The sequence below is a fragment of the Ambystoma mexicanum genome, chromosome 2p (assembly GCF_040938575.1).
Source record: "Ambystoma mexicanum isolate Mex_15411 chromosome 2p, UKY_AmexF1_1, whole genome shotgun sequence".
Classification (NCBI taxonomy): domain Eukaryota; kingdom Metazoa; phylum Chordata; class Amphibia; order Caudata; family Ambystomatidae; genus Ambystoma; species Ambystoma mexicanum.
Genome location: NC_090923.1, coordinates 184282921 through 184299648, shown reverse-complemented (window position 1 = coordinate 184299648; position 16728 = coordinate 184282921). Strand labels below are relative to the sequence as shown.

General features: G+C 46.7%; 1 protein-coding gene across 1 annotated transcript in view; it reads right to left on the bottom strand.

Moving 5' to 3' along the window:
• SRGAP3 (SLIT-ROBO Rho GTPase activating protein 3) overlaps positions 1-14098 on the bottom strand; it is a 780680-nt gene extending 766582 nt beyond the window's left edge. Inside the window, exon 1 of the mRNA XM_069643471.1 lies at positions 11132-14098. Coding sequence (XP_069499572.1) covers positions 11132-11189 — 58 coding nt within the window. The 5' untranslated portion in view covers positions 11190-14098. The remainder of the gene's footprint in view (positions 1-11131) is intronic.
• Between the last annotated feature and the right edge of the window lie 2630 nt (positions 14099-16728).

Below are 16728 nucleotides of genomic sequence, written 5' to 3'. Positions count from 1 at the left end.
AACTGTGAGGAAGGTGAAAGATGGGTAAACATGAGAAGGACTACGATCAAAGCGTTGAACTGTGGCAAAGGAGAAATGCTGTGACAAAGGAGACGGAATGTGACCAAGTATAAGGACTTCAATGAAGAAGAAGGACTGATGAAGTAGAAGGACTATGTTGAAAGAGAAGGCCTCACAAAGAAGCCGAACTATGACCAAGGAGGCCTGTGATGAAGGAGAAGTACTGACAAAGGACTGTGACAAAGGAAAAGGACTGTGTCAAAAGTATGCAATGAGGTAGATGGACTATAAAGAAGAGGGAGCATTGTGAGAAGGGCGGTGATGAAAAAGAACTGTGATGAAGGAAGACTAAGACAAAGGGTAATTTTTATGGAAAAGGACAAGGACCATGACCTAGCATAAGGCCAACACAAAGAAGAAAGACCATAACAAATGACTAGGAAGAAGAATTGTGATGAAGGACAAGAAGCAGGACCGGCGGAAAGACCACAATGAAGGACTAAGAAAGATAAAGACAAGAACAAGGAAAAGGATTATCATGAGGGACTAAGAAGAAGGAAAAAGACCAAGACGAAGAACTGGAAGAAAGAATAGTGACCCAGAGGACACAAAAAATATAATTGTATGATGCAGCCAATGCATGCCAATAGTATTGCCAGTTTCCATCCCAACCAAATATTCTGCTTCTCAACACCATTTGCATTCTCTCTGTTCTTGGTAGCCGTTTTGGTCACATGTTAGTGATAAAGTGCCACTACATATGCCAAAACAGCAAGATAGGATGCATATACCAAGTTTGGATTTGTGCACACAAGGAAGGAAAAGGAGAGACAAAGTACACAGTATTCATTCACCAACACGAAAGACCATACACTCAGAAATACATTTGCAAAGTTGTTTATTCCAAATTGCAGCCAAAATTAAAAACAACCATAGATGCTCAATTTTAAATTAATTACCAAGATGCCAGTAGAAAAGTGCTCTAGCAGCTGCTTGAATTCTGCGCTGTGCATCACAGTCCAACTTTAATACTCAATCACAGTTGAGCACGGGTGAATTATATCACAAACAGACTCAAAGAGAGTTTGGGAAGGGAAATATTTACAATAGGTTGGTATGGATTTTCCTGGGTTCTGTGTATTGTAGTGGATCTACTATTAAAAGAGAATAAGTCACTAATCCAGGGATTGAAATCAGGCTTCATTGAGCAGGAGCTAAAAGCTGCTCCTGGGAATCCGGCATTACCCAGTAAGCAGGCGTTACTTGCCGGGTAACGAGGCGCTAGCAATTGGCAAGTTGCACATTTAACTCAAACATGAGCCGCACATTACAACTTTTTTTCCATTATGTATGATCTTACACACTTTAATTGTCTTCTAGGTGTGCCATAATGCTCCTTCACCTGGTTGATTAAGGTACCTAGGTGGCCTATGGAGTCAAAAGTAGCTCTACTTGGTGCGAAGCTGACCAGGTTTTTCGAGGCTCGAACCCTAACATGAAGCTGTGTACTGGAAAATGTTGCTCTTATTTTAGAACATCACCCAGATACACCTTAGGGAGCTTGCAGCGCACGGTGCACGATCATCTGTGGTGGCCAGATGACTGCATGATAATTTCCACATTTAACATTCTGGGATCCAGAGTTTACTCCAGTTACCAGTGCGGCCGTAAATGCCCTAGAAACCACAGGTATGTGGACTGCAAAACTGGGACTGTCTCTGGTTATTAGATTCACTGGCTGAAGCCAGAAGCTACGACGGCGTCGCTGTCTTGCAAAAGAGCAGATCTCGCGGAGCACGGATTCCGCTTGTGCTTGACGAAAATGAAATATCTAGCGATTTGGCTAACCAGTGATATAGGCCAAATGATGATGGAGAACATGAAGATGGTGGTGACGAGATTGAAATTAGACTCTGAAAGATGGACGATGCTGAATGTATCCCTTTGGGGAAAGGTGAACGCCCTGAAGATGAAATCTGCCCCATGAATTAACTACATCCAAGAATTGATTCCTCCCCCTCCAGGCAGGGGAGCATTGCTCTATTTGGACAAGCAGCTTGAAGATTTCCATACACCGCAGATGATGAAACTATAGAAACTACACCTGCCGTGCGACAAAAGAGGGATATAGGTGCCTAATGTTACTACTTATCACCCAGTTTTTACAATACGACATATACAACAGTTTCTGGAGCCCATTGGAGCCAGGGCGCTGGTAAGTACAGGGACTGGATATAGAAAGGAGACTGGCACGCCTACAGAATTCCTAAGAGATTGCTGGATGGAAATTTCCAAGATCCCTGGCCAAGATCTGCTTTGATCTAGAAATGCATCCATCTGGCTTAACTCCCATGTGAGGATCAACAAGGGAATGCTGCTTAGGCCTGCTTGTTACCTTGGGGGGATGAAATGGTTGGGGGACCTGATGGATAACGGGGCTTGGGTCCCATTTGGGAAGCTGAAAATAGATCATAAACTTGAAGATTGCATGTATGGCAAATACTGCGTCCTAAAACCTGCAATTGGCACTGTGAGGCACACTGAAGAAAATGTTTTGGCGAGCACTATACTACAACTGGTTCAGCAAGGTCATATGGCGTCTTCATTCTATAACCACTTGCTGAGGGCTAGGAAGGGGAACCCAGCACTGTTGGATGCAGGGTCTTGAAACCTTGAGCCAGATATGATTGAAGGGAGGTAGGAGGCTATACAAAGCAACAAACCACAAATATCCTTGAATTGAGGTGAACGGGCTACACAAATAAATTGCTAAACAGTTTATTGGAAGCGGGAGAGAATATGGAGGATATGAATGTGTGATTTGGGAGCTTGTTGGGGGGATATCAGGGAGGAGGACACGCCACACGGTTTCAGATAAGATTTTTTAGTCATGTATTTGACACCCTATATTTTATATATTTGAGTAAAATGATTTTTTAGGAAGTACAAAAGGAATTCCTGTTACCAATGGCTGTATTTTGAAAGCAAGGAAAAATATAGTTTAATTATAGTTGAAACAAACTCTATATAACCTCTACATGATGCTGAGCCAAACGAGAAGGACGAATTGAGATGGGAAATGCATCAAACCTAATGTACTGATGGGAGCAGGAATTGTTACACACGCAGATGCATTGATTAAGAGTGGGGAGCGTGCCGCACAAGGATGCAGGGCGGGGGATGAAAGCAGCGTCTCACCTGGAGGGATGGTTGGAGGACAGAAATGTATCTCACCTTGATAGAGTGCCAAAGGTGGGATCAGGGGAGGGAAATGTATCACACGTAAATGGACTGCCAAGGTTGGGAATGCGTATGGGTACAGAAACTGAGCTGCACACTGATTGAACTCGGGGGACAGGGAACATTTCTCTCATGGAAGAATTCTTGGAGGGGTAATTGCTACGCTCTAGAATGAACGACAGGGGGAGGGCTATAGGTCGCATTTAATCAGAACGTCGGGGGTAGGAAATGTATTGCCACTAACTAACCGTAATAACACTCACCCTTCTGCATACGCCTTCTCAAACTCTGAACTAAACACAACCATACCTCTACAGCACCACAAAGTGCACGCACTTCACAACACCCAGACAACGAAACAAACCATACACAATTTCACCCCAACCCTACACGATACCTACCAACCGAAAATGCACCTGCGCTCAGTGACCGGTTTCTCTGAACTAAAACTGCCAAAAGCACACCAGCTCTCTTGCTCTTCTTCCACTAAGTCCTACTAACAAACCCCTCTTTGCATGACAGAGCCGCCAGAACGCCAAGAGACCACACGGGTGGCAACAGTCCGTAGTGCAAAAACCTTTAACTTGACTTGTATACACAGAGAAGGAACGTTGGAGCATACAATATGGAAATGTAGTAGGGCGAGTTACTTCTGGGGTGAGGTAGCAGGTATAACAATTTGCATTTATATAGCGCTACGAACCATCAGGCATCTGAGCACTGCTTATAATTCATTTACCAGCCTCAGAAGAATGAAAGGCTGAGTTTATTTATCAACCTCGGTAGGATGAAAGGCTGAGTTTATTTATCAACCTTGGTAGGATGAAAGGCTGAGTTTGGCCCTGCTGAGATTCAAACCTGTGTCAGCAGGGTCTTCACAGATGTGAGAGCAAGCACTTGACTCGCTGTCCTATCTGACCCACTGTATGTTAAATAAGTTTATTAAGAATATGACTTCGAAACTTTAATCCTTGGAGAGCACATCCTTCTGGAAGACCTGTCATGCCCACAAAAGAACTGGCTTTTCGGGGTGGCATTAATAGCTAAAAAGTAGGTTTCAGGGGATGGAGGGGATGGAGGTCAGACAAAAAATCGTCAAAGGCACAATAGATTCAGGATGCTCCTACTTGAGAGGGTAGCGAGGAAGCAGCAGAAGGCATTCAAGCGAGTATGAGGACGGGGCAGGAACAATGAATTGGCTCTGGTGTGATATTTATTTATTTATTGTGCATTTGTCAGGCGCTTATACATCAAGAAATTGTGTTTCAAAGCGCCCAGGAACATGGGAACAAAGGCAAATAGAATAAACTGATGAACAGGAAAGGGGCGGTCCTACTAGGCCTTGCGAGCATTCAGAACGTGCAAGTGCAGGTAAGTGCAGGTATCTGGATTTGATATCTGGTTTATTACCATTGTATTTTATTATATTAGAATGCAGATTGAGGGAAGGTCAAGGGGAATGTGTGGCAGGGATGGGACTGTTTAAGGTCACCAATTAATGCTGTATGCTTGCTGGAGGAGATGCTGTGATATGTTAATAACAACGTCGGGACTGGCTGCAGGGTTACACAAGACATGGCTCCCCTTGCCAGCTATGCATAAGGCCATCGAAGCACCCCTTTCAACCCAAAATAAACCCAGCCCTCCTTAGTCCCCGCAGGAAGCAGTACCCATCTGCTCTGGCTCGTGCCGAGAATAACATGGACGCTCAGTTTAGCGAGCGACGCATCTCCTTCCAAATAGAACTGGCAGAACCCAAGAGAGTTTTAATGAAGAAACACTGTGCGTCCGCGTGACGCCTGGGCCTTCCATGTGTTGCGCGTTTCACCCCATGGCAACAGGATACGCTTCCACGGGGCTCGCAGTCCGATTCATTTCGTTTGCAATTGGGGTTCAGCAAATGCAGAGCAAAATGTTCATGCAGCCCCAAATTAAGGCTAAAAGCGCAACCATGTTCTGGGCGATCTGGGGGCTACTACCTCGTGCACCACGCGAATGTTTCCCCTTTTGTTAAAATAAAGAAATGTACAGGGAGCACATTTTCTTTTGGTCGCTGTCGCTTCACTTTCACCCTTTTTCCTTTCTTAAGGTGTGACTGAAATAGAAACAGGACCCTTTCAGTTTTGAAAGCTTTCTCTTTTTCATGGCGGCCATGTTTTTTCCTTTTGAAAAACTCTTTGAAATCCGTGGGCATTTTGCTCAGAGCATGAATGAGTTTCTAAAGAAATGAGGTTCCCTGTCCACACTTAGGATATTTTGGCTAGGGCGTGTATGGTGCCTTTATTATGCACTGGAACACACTTTCTTTCTCTATTCGCTTGTCCTCTGCCCTTCACATTCTCCCAGTCCGCCTAATATCTCACCTTCTCTCAGTCCTCTCCAATAACTGATTACGTGACCATCTTGTCATTTCTCTGTGTCTGAAATTGTTGGTTTCATAAGTACTAGAAATTGACTAAATTAACTGGGGAAGATCCCCCCTCACCACCACCCTCCCCTTTGTGCGGGAAAAGTGGGGATTGTCAGTGGTGTGGGCGAGACTGGGGAACAGATACAACTATCGGATGATGTGCGTGTCCTGAATATAGGAGGGTGTATATCCTAAAAACAAAGTGCATTTTGGGAACATAAGTATGACCACCAATGATCAAACATGTCTGTGCTAGAAATTGAAACGTTCACTCCTTCTGAGCATGCAGTGCACGCTTGGGATGGTGGTCCTTTCCTCTGTCAGAATAGTCACCCTGACAGTAAAATAAGTGCAAAGCATTAAACATGTATACAGCTTTGCACAGTTGAATTGTTTAAGTTTGGGCTGTTGAGCAAAGGACGACTTTCAGATGCAGTCTGTGAAAATATACGATGCTCAACTGCACGAGAAACAGTGTTCGTGCCTATACTGAACGGCACTCCGGCAAGGCAGTACTGTATCATTATTATTGTACTGTTTTTTATTAATCTGTACAGCGTTTTGGTGAAAGCACCTAATAAATTCAAATAGATAATTACCATTTGTCAAGCCATAGCAGTTTATGATGAGTCACATTGACACATGATATGGTCAAACAGTTCAGAAATATGATATCTTTACTCGACAGCCAACACGTGTTTCGACCCTTACAAAAAGTCTTCCTCAGTGCACTTCCTGTATTGGTTAAGTTGTATGAAGTCAAATTCCGCGCACAATTGTGGTCAATCTCTGTATCTTAATGTATTCTTAAGCATCATGTACTGCAATTCTATTGCTCTTCAATTCTCACTACCTATATATAAATTGTCACCCAGAACGCTGCGGTACATACCTAAAGGGTTACTGGGCCTAATAAGGCTGGTTTGCTGAATTGAATAGCTGGGGTTGAACCCTATGGAAGTTTTCCCCACCACAAATCTATAGGTCGTGAGAATTGAAGAGCAGTAGAATTGCAGTACACATTGCTTATGCATACTTTAAGATCTAGAGATTGACCAGAATTGTGTATGGATTTTTACTTTGTACAACATAACGAATATAGGAAGTCCCTCAGGGATGTCATTTAGGGGTCACCAGGGGTCGCAAATGAGGTCTTGCTTGCTACCTCTGTAGTTTCCCTTGCTAGCCCTAAAAAAAATAGCTTTTTTTAAAAACTGTTTTTTTTTAATGCAAGCTCCTGTGGCCAACGCCATGTGGCTCTTTGCTTCTGGAGTGGCTGGCTTTCTTGTTCAGACCTCTTAAAAAAGGGGTGGGTTGCACAAGTCAAACACTTTCAACAGTGACCTCAAAAAAGAAACAATAGGAATACCAAATAATGTTCTTTCTGGAATTCTATACAATAATTGCTAGACTCATTAAAGGTTTATTTCAGGCACACTTCAGGGGGTGAGACACTGATTTAGTCTGTTCTTAAACACCTCAACTCAGCCTTTCATCCTTCTGAGGTCGATAAATAAGTACAAACACAGGTTGGGTGATATTGTATATATATTTTTTCTATATAAAGCGCTTAAGCGTAAGTGCTATATAATAACACATCATTATCATTTGGCCATGACCGTCTGCTTGCATTTACAGTAATTTCGTATTATGGGCCTAGAAATACTGATCTTAACGATACATATGCCAATCCATTCTTGTATGAAATGTATATCACACTATAGTGATATCGTAACCATATTTTCCATAGAGTAGTTAGGAACAATGCAAGGTGATGCCACTTCCTGTTTTGTCAATTGGTGAAAGTTCGTGTTCCATCGCTTCCCACAATATCACTTCGGTATGGGGTCAAATAACATCACTTCCTGAGATGCCATCAAAGGTCAAAGGTCGTGTGATGTCACTTCTGCTACCCCTAGCATTTTGGTGAAATGACCTCCCTGAAGTCCCCCGAGGAAGACCTTTTCTAAGAGACGAACCACGTGTTGGCTCTTGAGTAAAAATATCACATTTCTTAACTGTTTGACTATATAGTGTGTCAATGTAACTTGAATTTTTATCTGATTAGGTTTTGCAGAGGTGTGGCGCAAGTCGCCAGATCCTTTCAACTAATCACTGTTCATGGACCTTGGCCTTCTTTGGCCACCCTACGTTTCTGACCAATGCTAGCCAACCACAAAATATAATATTGTGTTTATAGATAAGTGAGTGGCTATTATTTATTCTGGTAGCTAGCCCGACTGGTAGGTGGCACATTGTTTGCATTTAAGCTTATACTGAGATAGCTGCCATCATTATTAACACGGACTGATAGGGCCGGTACCAGCCACTACCGTCTGCAGACCTGGTGATCATCACCTAAAATGAGACAACTCAGTTTCTGTTTTTCCGTTCGTCCAAAATCGCCAGTAGTGTGGGTTCCAAAATGTTCATTTATTTTATGATGCCTGCTTGGTGAGGGTTAAGTCATTCACTAAATGGGCCTTCTGGACAAACCACAAGAACTACTCATTTGAATCAAATGAGAATATGACCTTCCCCCAACGGTGGTCACCATTTCTCAGTCAGCGTCCCTCAATTCTGGGGCAATATACCTCCCCCCCCCCCTAACTGATCAGAGGGCAAGTGCCTGGACTGTGGTCTCGGGCAGCTCGTTCACCTTCTGCTTATTTGAACCTTCGATGTGTATTCCTGCAAACCCTACATAGCGTGACTATATTACTCCATGCTACTACCTGAATACTAATTTTACAGCCATGGGCTTTTATTTACCAAACTAATGCTATCCGGGGGTTAGAATCCCAGTTCACTCAATGAAAAAATGGGACCAAAGCACCGGATTCCAATGACGTGTAAAAGGAAAGTCCAGAATTGGAAAAGTGGTGACCCGGTGAAGTTGAATCCCCTAGTCACCAACCAAGGGAGATCTGTGGTGCAACAAGGTCTGGGCCTTCTCTTCTCGTGGAGAAACGGCGCCTGGAAGCAAATCGCATTGCAGTGCACGCTATACAAGCCAGTCAACACAAAATAAAATAGCAGCTTTGGGGTGGTAACCATATAAATGCTGCTTTTCAGATATGAACTCTTACTAATTTGATTATCCAACGTGTACGTAGAAATACAGACAATCAAAAAGTGTAAAGCAGGCTGAGGACTCATTAACAGAGGTGGGGGAGCAGATGCACGGTCTTCATGGAACATTATCACGAGACCTATTCCTCCACATGAAACGAGGCTGCTGCTCATCACAGAGGCACGTGTCTCCAGTAGTGTTAGAAGATGACTTGGGTCTCCGGCACACCACTGTCAGAGCTCTCAAGCTTCCGGTAGCCATGTGTGAGAAGGCTATCCACTCCTGTGTCTTTTTTCCTTTTGGATTCTGGGTCTTGTCCCTTTTTGTTCCCCTTTCAAAATGTAGGAAAGCTACAATTTGCAGAGTTGCAAGCAATGGGTGGCCTTCCCAGGCATGGCCATGGGAAACGTGCGCGCGGCACTTTGCAGAGTTCCAAGCAATGGGTGGCCTTCCCAGGCATGGCCATGGGAAACGTGCGCGCGCGCAGCTCTTTCCCAATCCATGAGGTTTATTTTGATTATGTCCAAAATGCTCCACTGAAGCTAACGAACACTACAACTCCCAGAGTCCACTATATTAGTGAAGGAAAAAACAGGCCTGGAAATATGGTGCGAAACGACATGGAATACACTGGCCACCCTATGACCCAAAGGCTCCTTCCTCACTGGTACAAGTTACAGAATTAGCGGGCTTCTGCCAGCAGAGTCCACACAGCCGAAGGGTGGAATTAACAGACATGTTTCATCATGATAACCACGAACTGAAGGGAAGTAATACTGGCCATGTACCAGGCTTCCAAGACCGACCCCTCATTTAAAACAGGTGCATTGAGAGAGGTGCAGTGTAGGTTCACTTCAAAGGATCACAAATACCAGCTATTGCTATGGTTTGTGAAAGAAAAACAAAAAACAGGAGACGGTATATGTTTGGAACATGGACCCACGTGGGAACCTCATACATGAATGTCATCATGTCCAGACCCGGTTTAACTGTGCTTTCTGGGACTCGTAGTCCTGTCTTCACAATGGGGAAATCAGGTACTACAAATCACAAAATGCAAAGCTAAAAGAAAACACCCTGGGCTCACATCTGCTGGTGGAATGGTGCATGTTGGAGTGTATGCGTACGCTCAAATAAAGGTGCAACTTGCTGTAAGAGTATGACGACCCTACCTCAACAACCAAACTCACCCCCTCTCTTCCATGGCACAGGACCACCGTCATTTCAGTCCTCTGGCAAGTCTTGGAGTTTCCTTTCTCAATGTATTATTATCATCATACACTTAACTTCATTTGTAGTTTGCCTTTACTACAATTCCCAGCATGCATTCGTGTGTTTTTTTTTCTTTTTAAATGATAGCCCACGTCTGGAAAAGTGGTTCATTGGAGTCATCTGGTCATACTCTATGCAGGTGTGGAATATGAGTAATCGAATTTAACCAAGACTACAACACCCAGCATGCACAGGAGAACAGCAACATGCAGTATCCCGCGATCCTAGTTTTGCAGTAAAGGGGGGTAAAGATTGTGCTTTAAAGCCAATAATTGGCCCGGGCCTCCAGTTAGCACTAGGGTGACAGCTAAGTCACTCATTTAAAAAAATGCCTTTTTCGTTTCCGAATACGATTTGCATAGCAGATAAATATCGGAGTGCGCCTTTTGAAAAGGGCATTGGGAACACGGATGAGAGACTGAGCTGAGCCATCCCGAGAGCGCGAGGCCCAGCGGCCCAGCCTTCAGAGGCCGCGCGCGCCCGGAAACACCTTGCGCAGATGCGCGCGCGCGCCCCCTCGCCACACGCACTGCGCATGGGCGGACTCGCGGGGCAATTAGCAGCACTGCGTGCGCAAAAAGAATACACATTCATAACCGATGCGCGCGTGCTCACTGATGGGCATCGCATAGCAATATTCATAGTTATCATTTTTAGGATTGTTATTGAACCCGGCCTATATACAGTGCTCACTTGCACAGGTTTGCAGCCGCCCGGGCAGCGATTAAACCGGGTGTGTGGTGCATGGGAAACACGCACCAGGCAGCGCATGATGTAACATCACATCCATGGTCACTGCTGCGCAAGGAGGCCCCAGACGTCACCGGCTAATATCTCTTTCCACCCCGCTAGCCCGGGGAATTGCAGCTCATCTTCTCGGGAGACCGCCTCATTCATCAAACGTGTCTCCGGGTGACAGGCCCCTGTCAGCGGCCGCAGCAGTGCACATTTTAGGCATTCCGAACCCAGCTAATTGCCCTCGCACAGCTGCAATGCAGCTTCCACTGCCCGCTCTGGGAAGTTTATACTGCACCGTCCCCTAGCAGCCGGCCCTGCCCCTCGCCAGATGCCCGGGGGGCGCGGGCGAGGGGGTAAACCAGCAGCGCGCGCATGGGGGGAAAACACAATGCACTGACCTTTGATCTGGGCTTCATAATCCGCTATGATCTCTTTGTCTTTCTTGAATCTGGACATCTTCGGGCCGGGGTCTGTCACACCCTAGATCCCGGGACCCCTGTTCCGTCTCAGTGAGCAGGGATGTGTAGCTCTCGCGACTCGTCTGTTCCTTGTTCCAGATCGCCTCGCGGGACCACCCCACTTCCCAGTTTCAGTAGCTCGAGGGGTCCCCGTTTCTTATTCTTAAACTGGAGTGAGTTGAAAATGGTGGGAAGATCCGGACGGTGGCAGAAAGGGTAACTCCAGGGGTGCCAGGGGGAGGAAGATCAAGGGAAGGGTGGGCAGCTCCAGTGGTCGCAGATCCAGGGGTGCAGAGCTCAAAGGGAGTAGCTATAGGGGTGAGCGGATTCAGGGGTGCCCAGTTCCAAGGAGAGTAGCTGCAGGGGTGGGCAGATTCGGGGGTGCAGAGCCCAGGGAGAGTAGCTACAGGGGTGAGCAGATTCAGGGGTGCACAGCTCCAAGGAGAGTAGCTGCAGGGGTGAGCATATTCGGGGGTGCAGAGCCCAGGGAGAGTTGCTACAGGGGTGAGCAGATTCAGGGGTGCACAGCTCCAAGGAGAGTAGCTGCAGGGGTGAGCAGATTCAGGGGTGCGGAGCCCAAGGAGAGTAGCTGCAGGGGTGAGCAGATTCAGGGGTGCACAGCTCCAAGGAGAGTAGCTGCAGGGGTGGGCAGATTCGGGGGTGCAGAGCCCAGGGAGAGTAGCTACAGGGGTGAGCAGATTCAGGGGTGCACAGCTCCAAGGAGAGTAGCTGCAGGGGTGAGCATATTCGGGGGTGCAGAGCCCAGGGAGAGTTGCTACAGGGGTGAGCAGATTCAGGGGTGCACAGCTCCAAGGAGAGTAGCTGCAGGGGTGAGCAGATTCAGGGGTGCGGAGCCCAAGGAGAGTAGCTGCAGGGGTGAGCAGATTCAGGGGTGCACAGCTCCAAGGAGAGTAGCTGCAGGGGTGGGCAGATTCGGGGGTGCAGAGCCCAGGGAGAGTAGCTACAGGGGTGAGCAGATTCAGGGGTGCACAGCTCCAAGGAGAGTAGCTGCAGGGGTGAGCATATTCGGGGGTGCAGAGCCCAGGGAGAGTTGCTACAGGGGTGAGCAGATTCAGGGGTGCACAGCTCCAAGGAGAGTAGCTGCAGGGGTGAGCAGATTCAGGGGTGCGGAGCCCAAGGAGAGTAGCTGCAGGGGTGAGCAGATTCAGGGGTGCACAGCTCCAAGGAGAGTAGCTGCAGGGGTGAGCAGATTCGGGGGTGCACAGCTCCAAGGAAAGTAGCTGCAGGGGTGAGCAGATTCGGGGGTGCAGAGCCCAGGGAGAGTAGCTACAGTGGTGAGCTGATTCAGGGGTGCACAGCTCCAAGGAGAGTAGCTGCAGGGGTGAGCAGATTCAGGGGTGTGGAGCCCAAGGAGAGTAGCTACAGGGGTGAGCAGATTCAGGGGTGCACAGCTCCAAGGAGAGTAGCTGCAGGGGTGAGCAGATTCGGGGGTGCACAGCTCCAAGGAAAGTAGCTGCAGAGGTGAGCAGATTCGGGGGTGCAGAGCCCAGGGAGAGTAGCTGCAGGGGTGAGCAGATTCAGGGGTGCACAGCTCCAAGGAGAGTAGCTGCAGGGGTGAGCAGATTCAGGGGTGTGGAGCCTAAGGAGAGTAGCTATAGGGGTGAGCAGATTCAGGGGTGCAGAGCCCAGGGAGAGTAGCTACAGGGGTGAGCAGATACAGGGGTGAGCAAATACAGGGGTGTGGAGTCCAAGGAGAGTAGAGGCAGGGGTGAGCAGATTCAGGGATGTGGAGCCCAAGGAGAGTAGCTACATGGGTGAGTAGATGCAGGGGTGCACAGCTCCAAGGAGGGTAGCTGTAGGGGTGAGCAGATTCAGGGGTGCACAGCTCCAAGGAGAGTAGCGGCAGGGGTGAGCAGATCCAGGGGTGCACAGCTCCAAGGAGAGTAGCTGCAGGGGTGAGCAGATTCGGGGGTGCAGAGCCCAGGGGGAGTAGCTGCAGGGGTGAGCAGATTCAAGATGGGCAGACCTAGTGGAGGGCAGATCCACGGATAGGCAGGTTGAGGTCTGCGAAGATCCAGTGGTGGGCAGATCCCAGAGCTGTCAGATCCAGGGGTAAACAGAACCAGGGATGTGTAGATCCAGGTTTAAGCACATCCAGCTGTGGGTGGAGACAGGGAAATCGGATCCAGGAGTGGGCTAATACAGGGGGATTAAATCCAATGATTTGCAACTGCACCGGTAGTTCAGATCCAGGGCTGGCTTCGCAAGAGGCCGGCCTGCTTTCCTGCACTTCTCTCCGGTGGGTGGTTACTCTGGCACAGCCCCTGCCCAGCTCGTCTCTTTCACTCCACTGCAGAGATAATCCGGCCCTTGTCCTTCTGTTCCCGTGCCAGGGAGAGCCCCCTTCATTTGCAAAGTGGGGGGAAGGGTGGGGGGGAGTCCAAGAGACCAGCAGCAGGATCCGGGAGACTCGACCCCTTTTCACGCAACCCCAAGGCACCTGCAACAGAGCAAATCCTCCTCGAGATGGAGGATCGGCAGCAGTCTGGCCCCCAAGAAGCCGATCCCGGCAGCTTCAGCAGCAGCCCCTCCTGTGTACCCAGACCCTCGGGAGGGCGAGGACGCTCTTGCCTGCTGCCCTGGCTGCTCCCTGGCAGCGGATCAGGTTGCAGAGAGCTCCCTTCGCGTGCTCTGCGCCTCCAGGACGGCTTCTGCCGCTTGCCGGGGCTCGGGCGAATGTCAGGCTGGAGTTTCCTGGCTCTGGTGCATGTGTGTCGGTGGTGGGTGTGCACATCAGCAGGTCTGCCTTCACTCAGGGCTGCGCTCTCCAAGAGGAGGTGGGGCGGGTGTTGTTGTTTGGTTCATTCTCTCCCTCTCGCTTCTCTTCTCTCTCTCCTACTCACTGCCTACCCTGTCCCCCCACCCTCCTTCTCTCTTTGCTGCAGGGTTGAATCGAGGGAGCTGCTTACCACGTCCAGGCCCCTCCCACCGGATTGTGTAACAACTGACACATTGTAGCCGACAGGAACAGTTGAATTCCCTACCCAAGAGAGAGAAGCAAGTCACAACTCAAATACAGACATTTCCACACAATGCAGACACACACACACACGGTGACACACGATACCCAGATGCACACAACACACACCAGATCCTTAATGTATACGTTAGCTCCACCTGTGTCCACAATACTAACCCCGGATGCATAGCCACTATGCCAGACTTAGTAACAGAAACGACACCTGTTCCACAAACCTCAAGACAATCGCAGTCATTCCAAACATCCATATCAACAGCACAATTATGCACAAAACAAAAACAGAAACACAAACACATCCAAATAGACGTGCCACACAGATGCACCACTACAGCATTGTACAGAGAAGCACGTACTAAGACACGCACAGAGACAAGCGCATGCATGCATGCACGCACCATTAGCACCTAGAAACATCAGATACTTATCCTCAACTAAACATGCCTGTACAGCACCATATATATATAACCACAAACCTACATCACACAAACACGAACATCTACAGAGAAACTGTCACATCTAAATCAAATGCAGGCACACAGCAAAATACGCAGATTCACGTACAAATATATTCACAAACATGCACAGATACACATGCAAATCGTCCCATTCAACACTACACACCAGTGGTGGATTATTTAAGTGGAAGGGCAAAAATATTTGCCCCAAATATGCCCTAGCAACCGAGCCTAGCGCAGGAGCCTGAACTTCTGAAGGGGCGTTCAGATGGGTTCTCCCCTGAGAAAAGTGGTAAAGCAATAGCTTAAAATGGTGCATTTTACAGAACACTTGTTTGAAAAATTGGGTAAAAAGCCAAACAGTTTTTAATTGGTTTTATAGGGTAACTCATGAAAAAATCCAATAGATGCAAGTTACCAGCAGTGCACACAAGCATTTCTCCAACACATTTTCATGATGCCTTTGCCCACAATATGTGCTGGTATCATAACATTTTCTGGGAAGAATTGCTAATAATCAAAGCGAATATTCCAGATGCAAAAACGATAATGATTTTCTAAAGAAACCAGCAATGCCCAAATTACCCAACCTGATTCTAACAACTCTGTTTGGGGAAAGAAACCAAATAGTGTTAAATCGCCTGTATATACTCTCTTTGTTTGCTGCGATCACGGAACTTGAGTTGATCACCTCCTCAGACATAGCTTTGATGGATTTTATTAACGTACAGAGGTTTGACTACGTTTCGCTTGGTGATTGTATCCCCACTGGTAAGAAGGATCCTGCTTAAAAAAGCTGAATCCCTGCAACGTAGAGGTTTTGACATTATGCAATATGAAAATTGTCAGAATGAACCTTCTAAACATGCCATGACCAATATACCTGAACACAAAAAAGCTTCCATAGCCAATACAAATCTTGAAAGTGCAACCTCTGCTAACAATGATAAATCAGAATGGAGGTGGTTAGCGCTGTCACTTAGAGAATCAATGAATGCATTGAAAGATCTGGGAAAGCCCCTCTAGCTATGCGAGGAACATCATCTCTGCCTCCTGGAATTCTAGAGAATTTCTCCACCTTACCAAAAATGACAAAGTGACTGATGTTTTACAAATGTATGATTTTTTACTGCTGCAAGAAACTTGGGCCACCGATGTGCTACTCTGGGAAGGGTTTGACATTGTCCAATTGCTAGCCACCAAGGGTCTTAGAGGACGACCTACGGGAGGTATGATCACAACGTGTAAACAATCTCTGCAGGCCTTGATAACTGATAAATGGTCGAGTTTGAGCTCGATATTGGCGGTGTCCTATGAGATATTCTAGAATGGAACTGGAATGTACATTTACATTATTAATGTATACTGGAATCCTCTAAAATACACTAAGACACAGCTGATAAATTAATTGAATAATCTGAGTAGGAAAATCGACGAATGGCGTATGTTACACATGAATGGTCTGGTAATTATAGTTGGTGACCTTAATGCAGACTGCAATATTAGTCACGAAGAGATTGACAGGTTGATTCTGACATCCAACCTTGAAACTCCCAATTCTGAAGTAGGTCCAGGTAGCCCAAATCCTAGAGGAGCGATATGGTGTAACTTTATTGAAATTATGGGACTGTCTAAAATAGCTAATGAATGTGATACATGGGCTGCTAGAGGCTGTATCTCAACTTTGGATTATATGTTTGTGACTACCTGCCTTGACAAATACATGTCTGAGTTGCAAACTATTGATATGCCTACTAGTGATCACAAGCTGCTTCACAATAATCTGTGGTTTATATCTCTAAACGAACAAACCACAAATTACACCGAAGGTCTGATTGTAAACTCTAAATGTAATCGAATACGATGGACCTATTCCAAAACCAAGAGATTTACCTCTGTTTTAATGCAGGACTTTTATGACATGTCTATTGAAGAACGTGCTTGGTATTTTGGTACAAACATTTTACTAATCACATTAATCATATTAGATTACATGCTACAGAAAGTAAAAATGCGGAAAAGAAAAACAGATTTATGCATAAACACTCTTTTGATATTGAGGTACATAAACGTAAATCAAA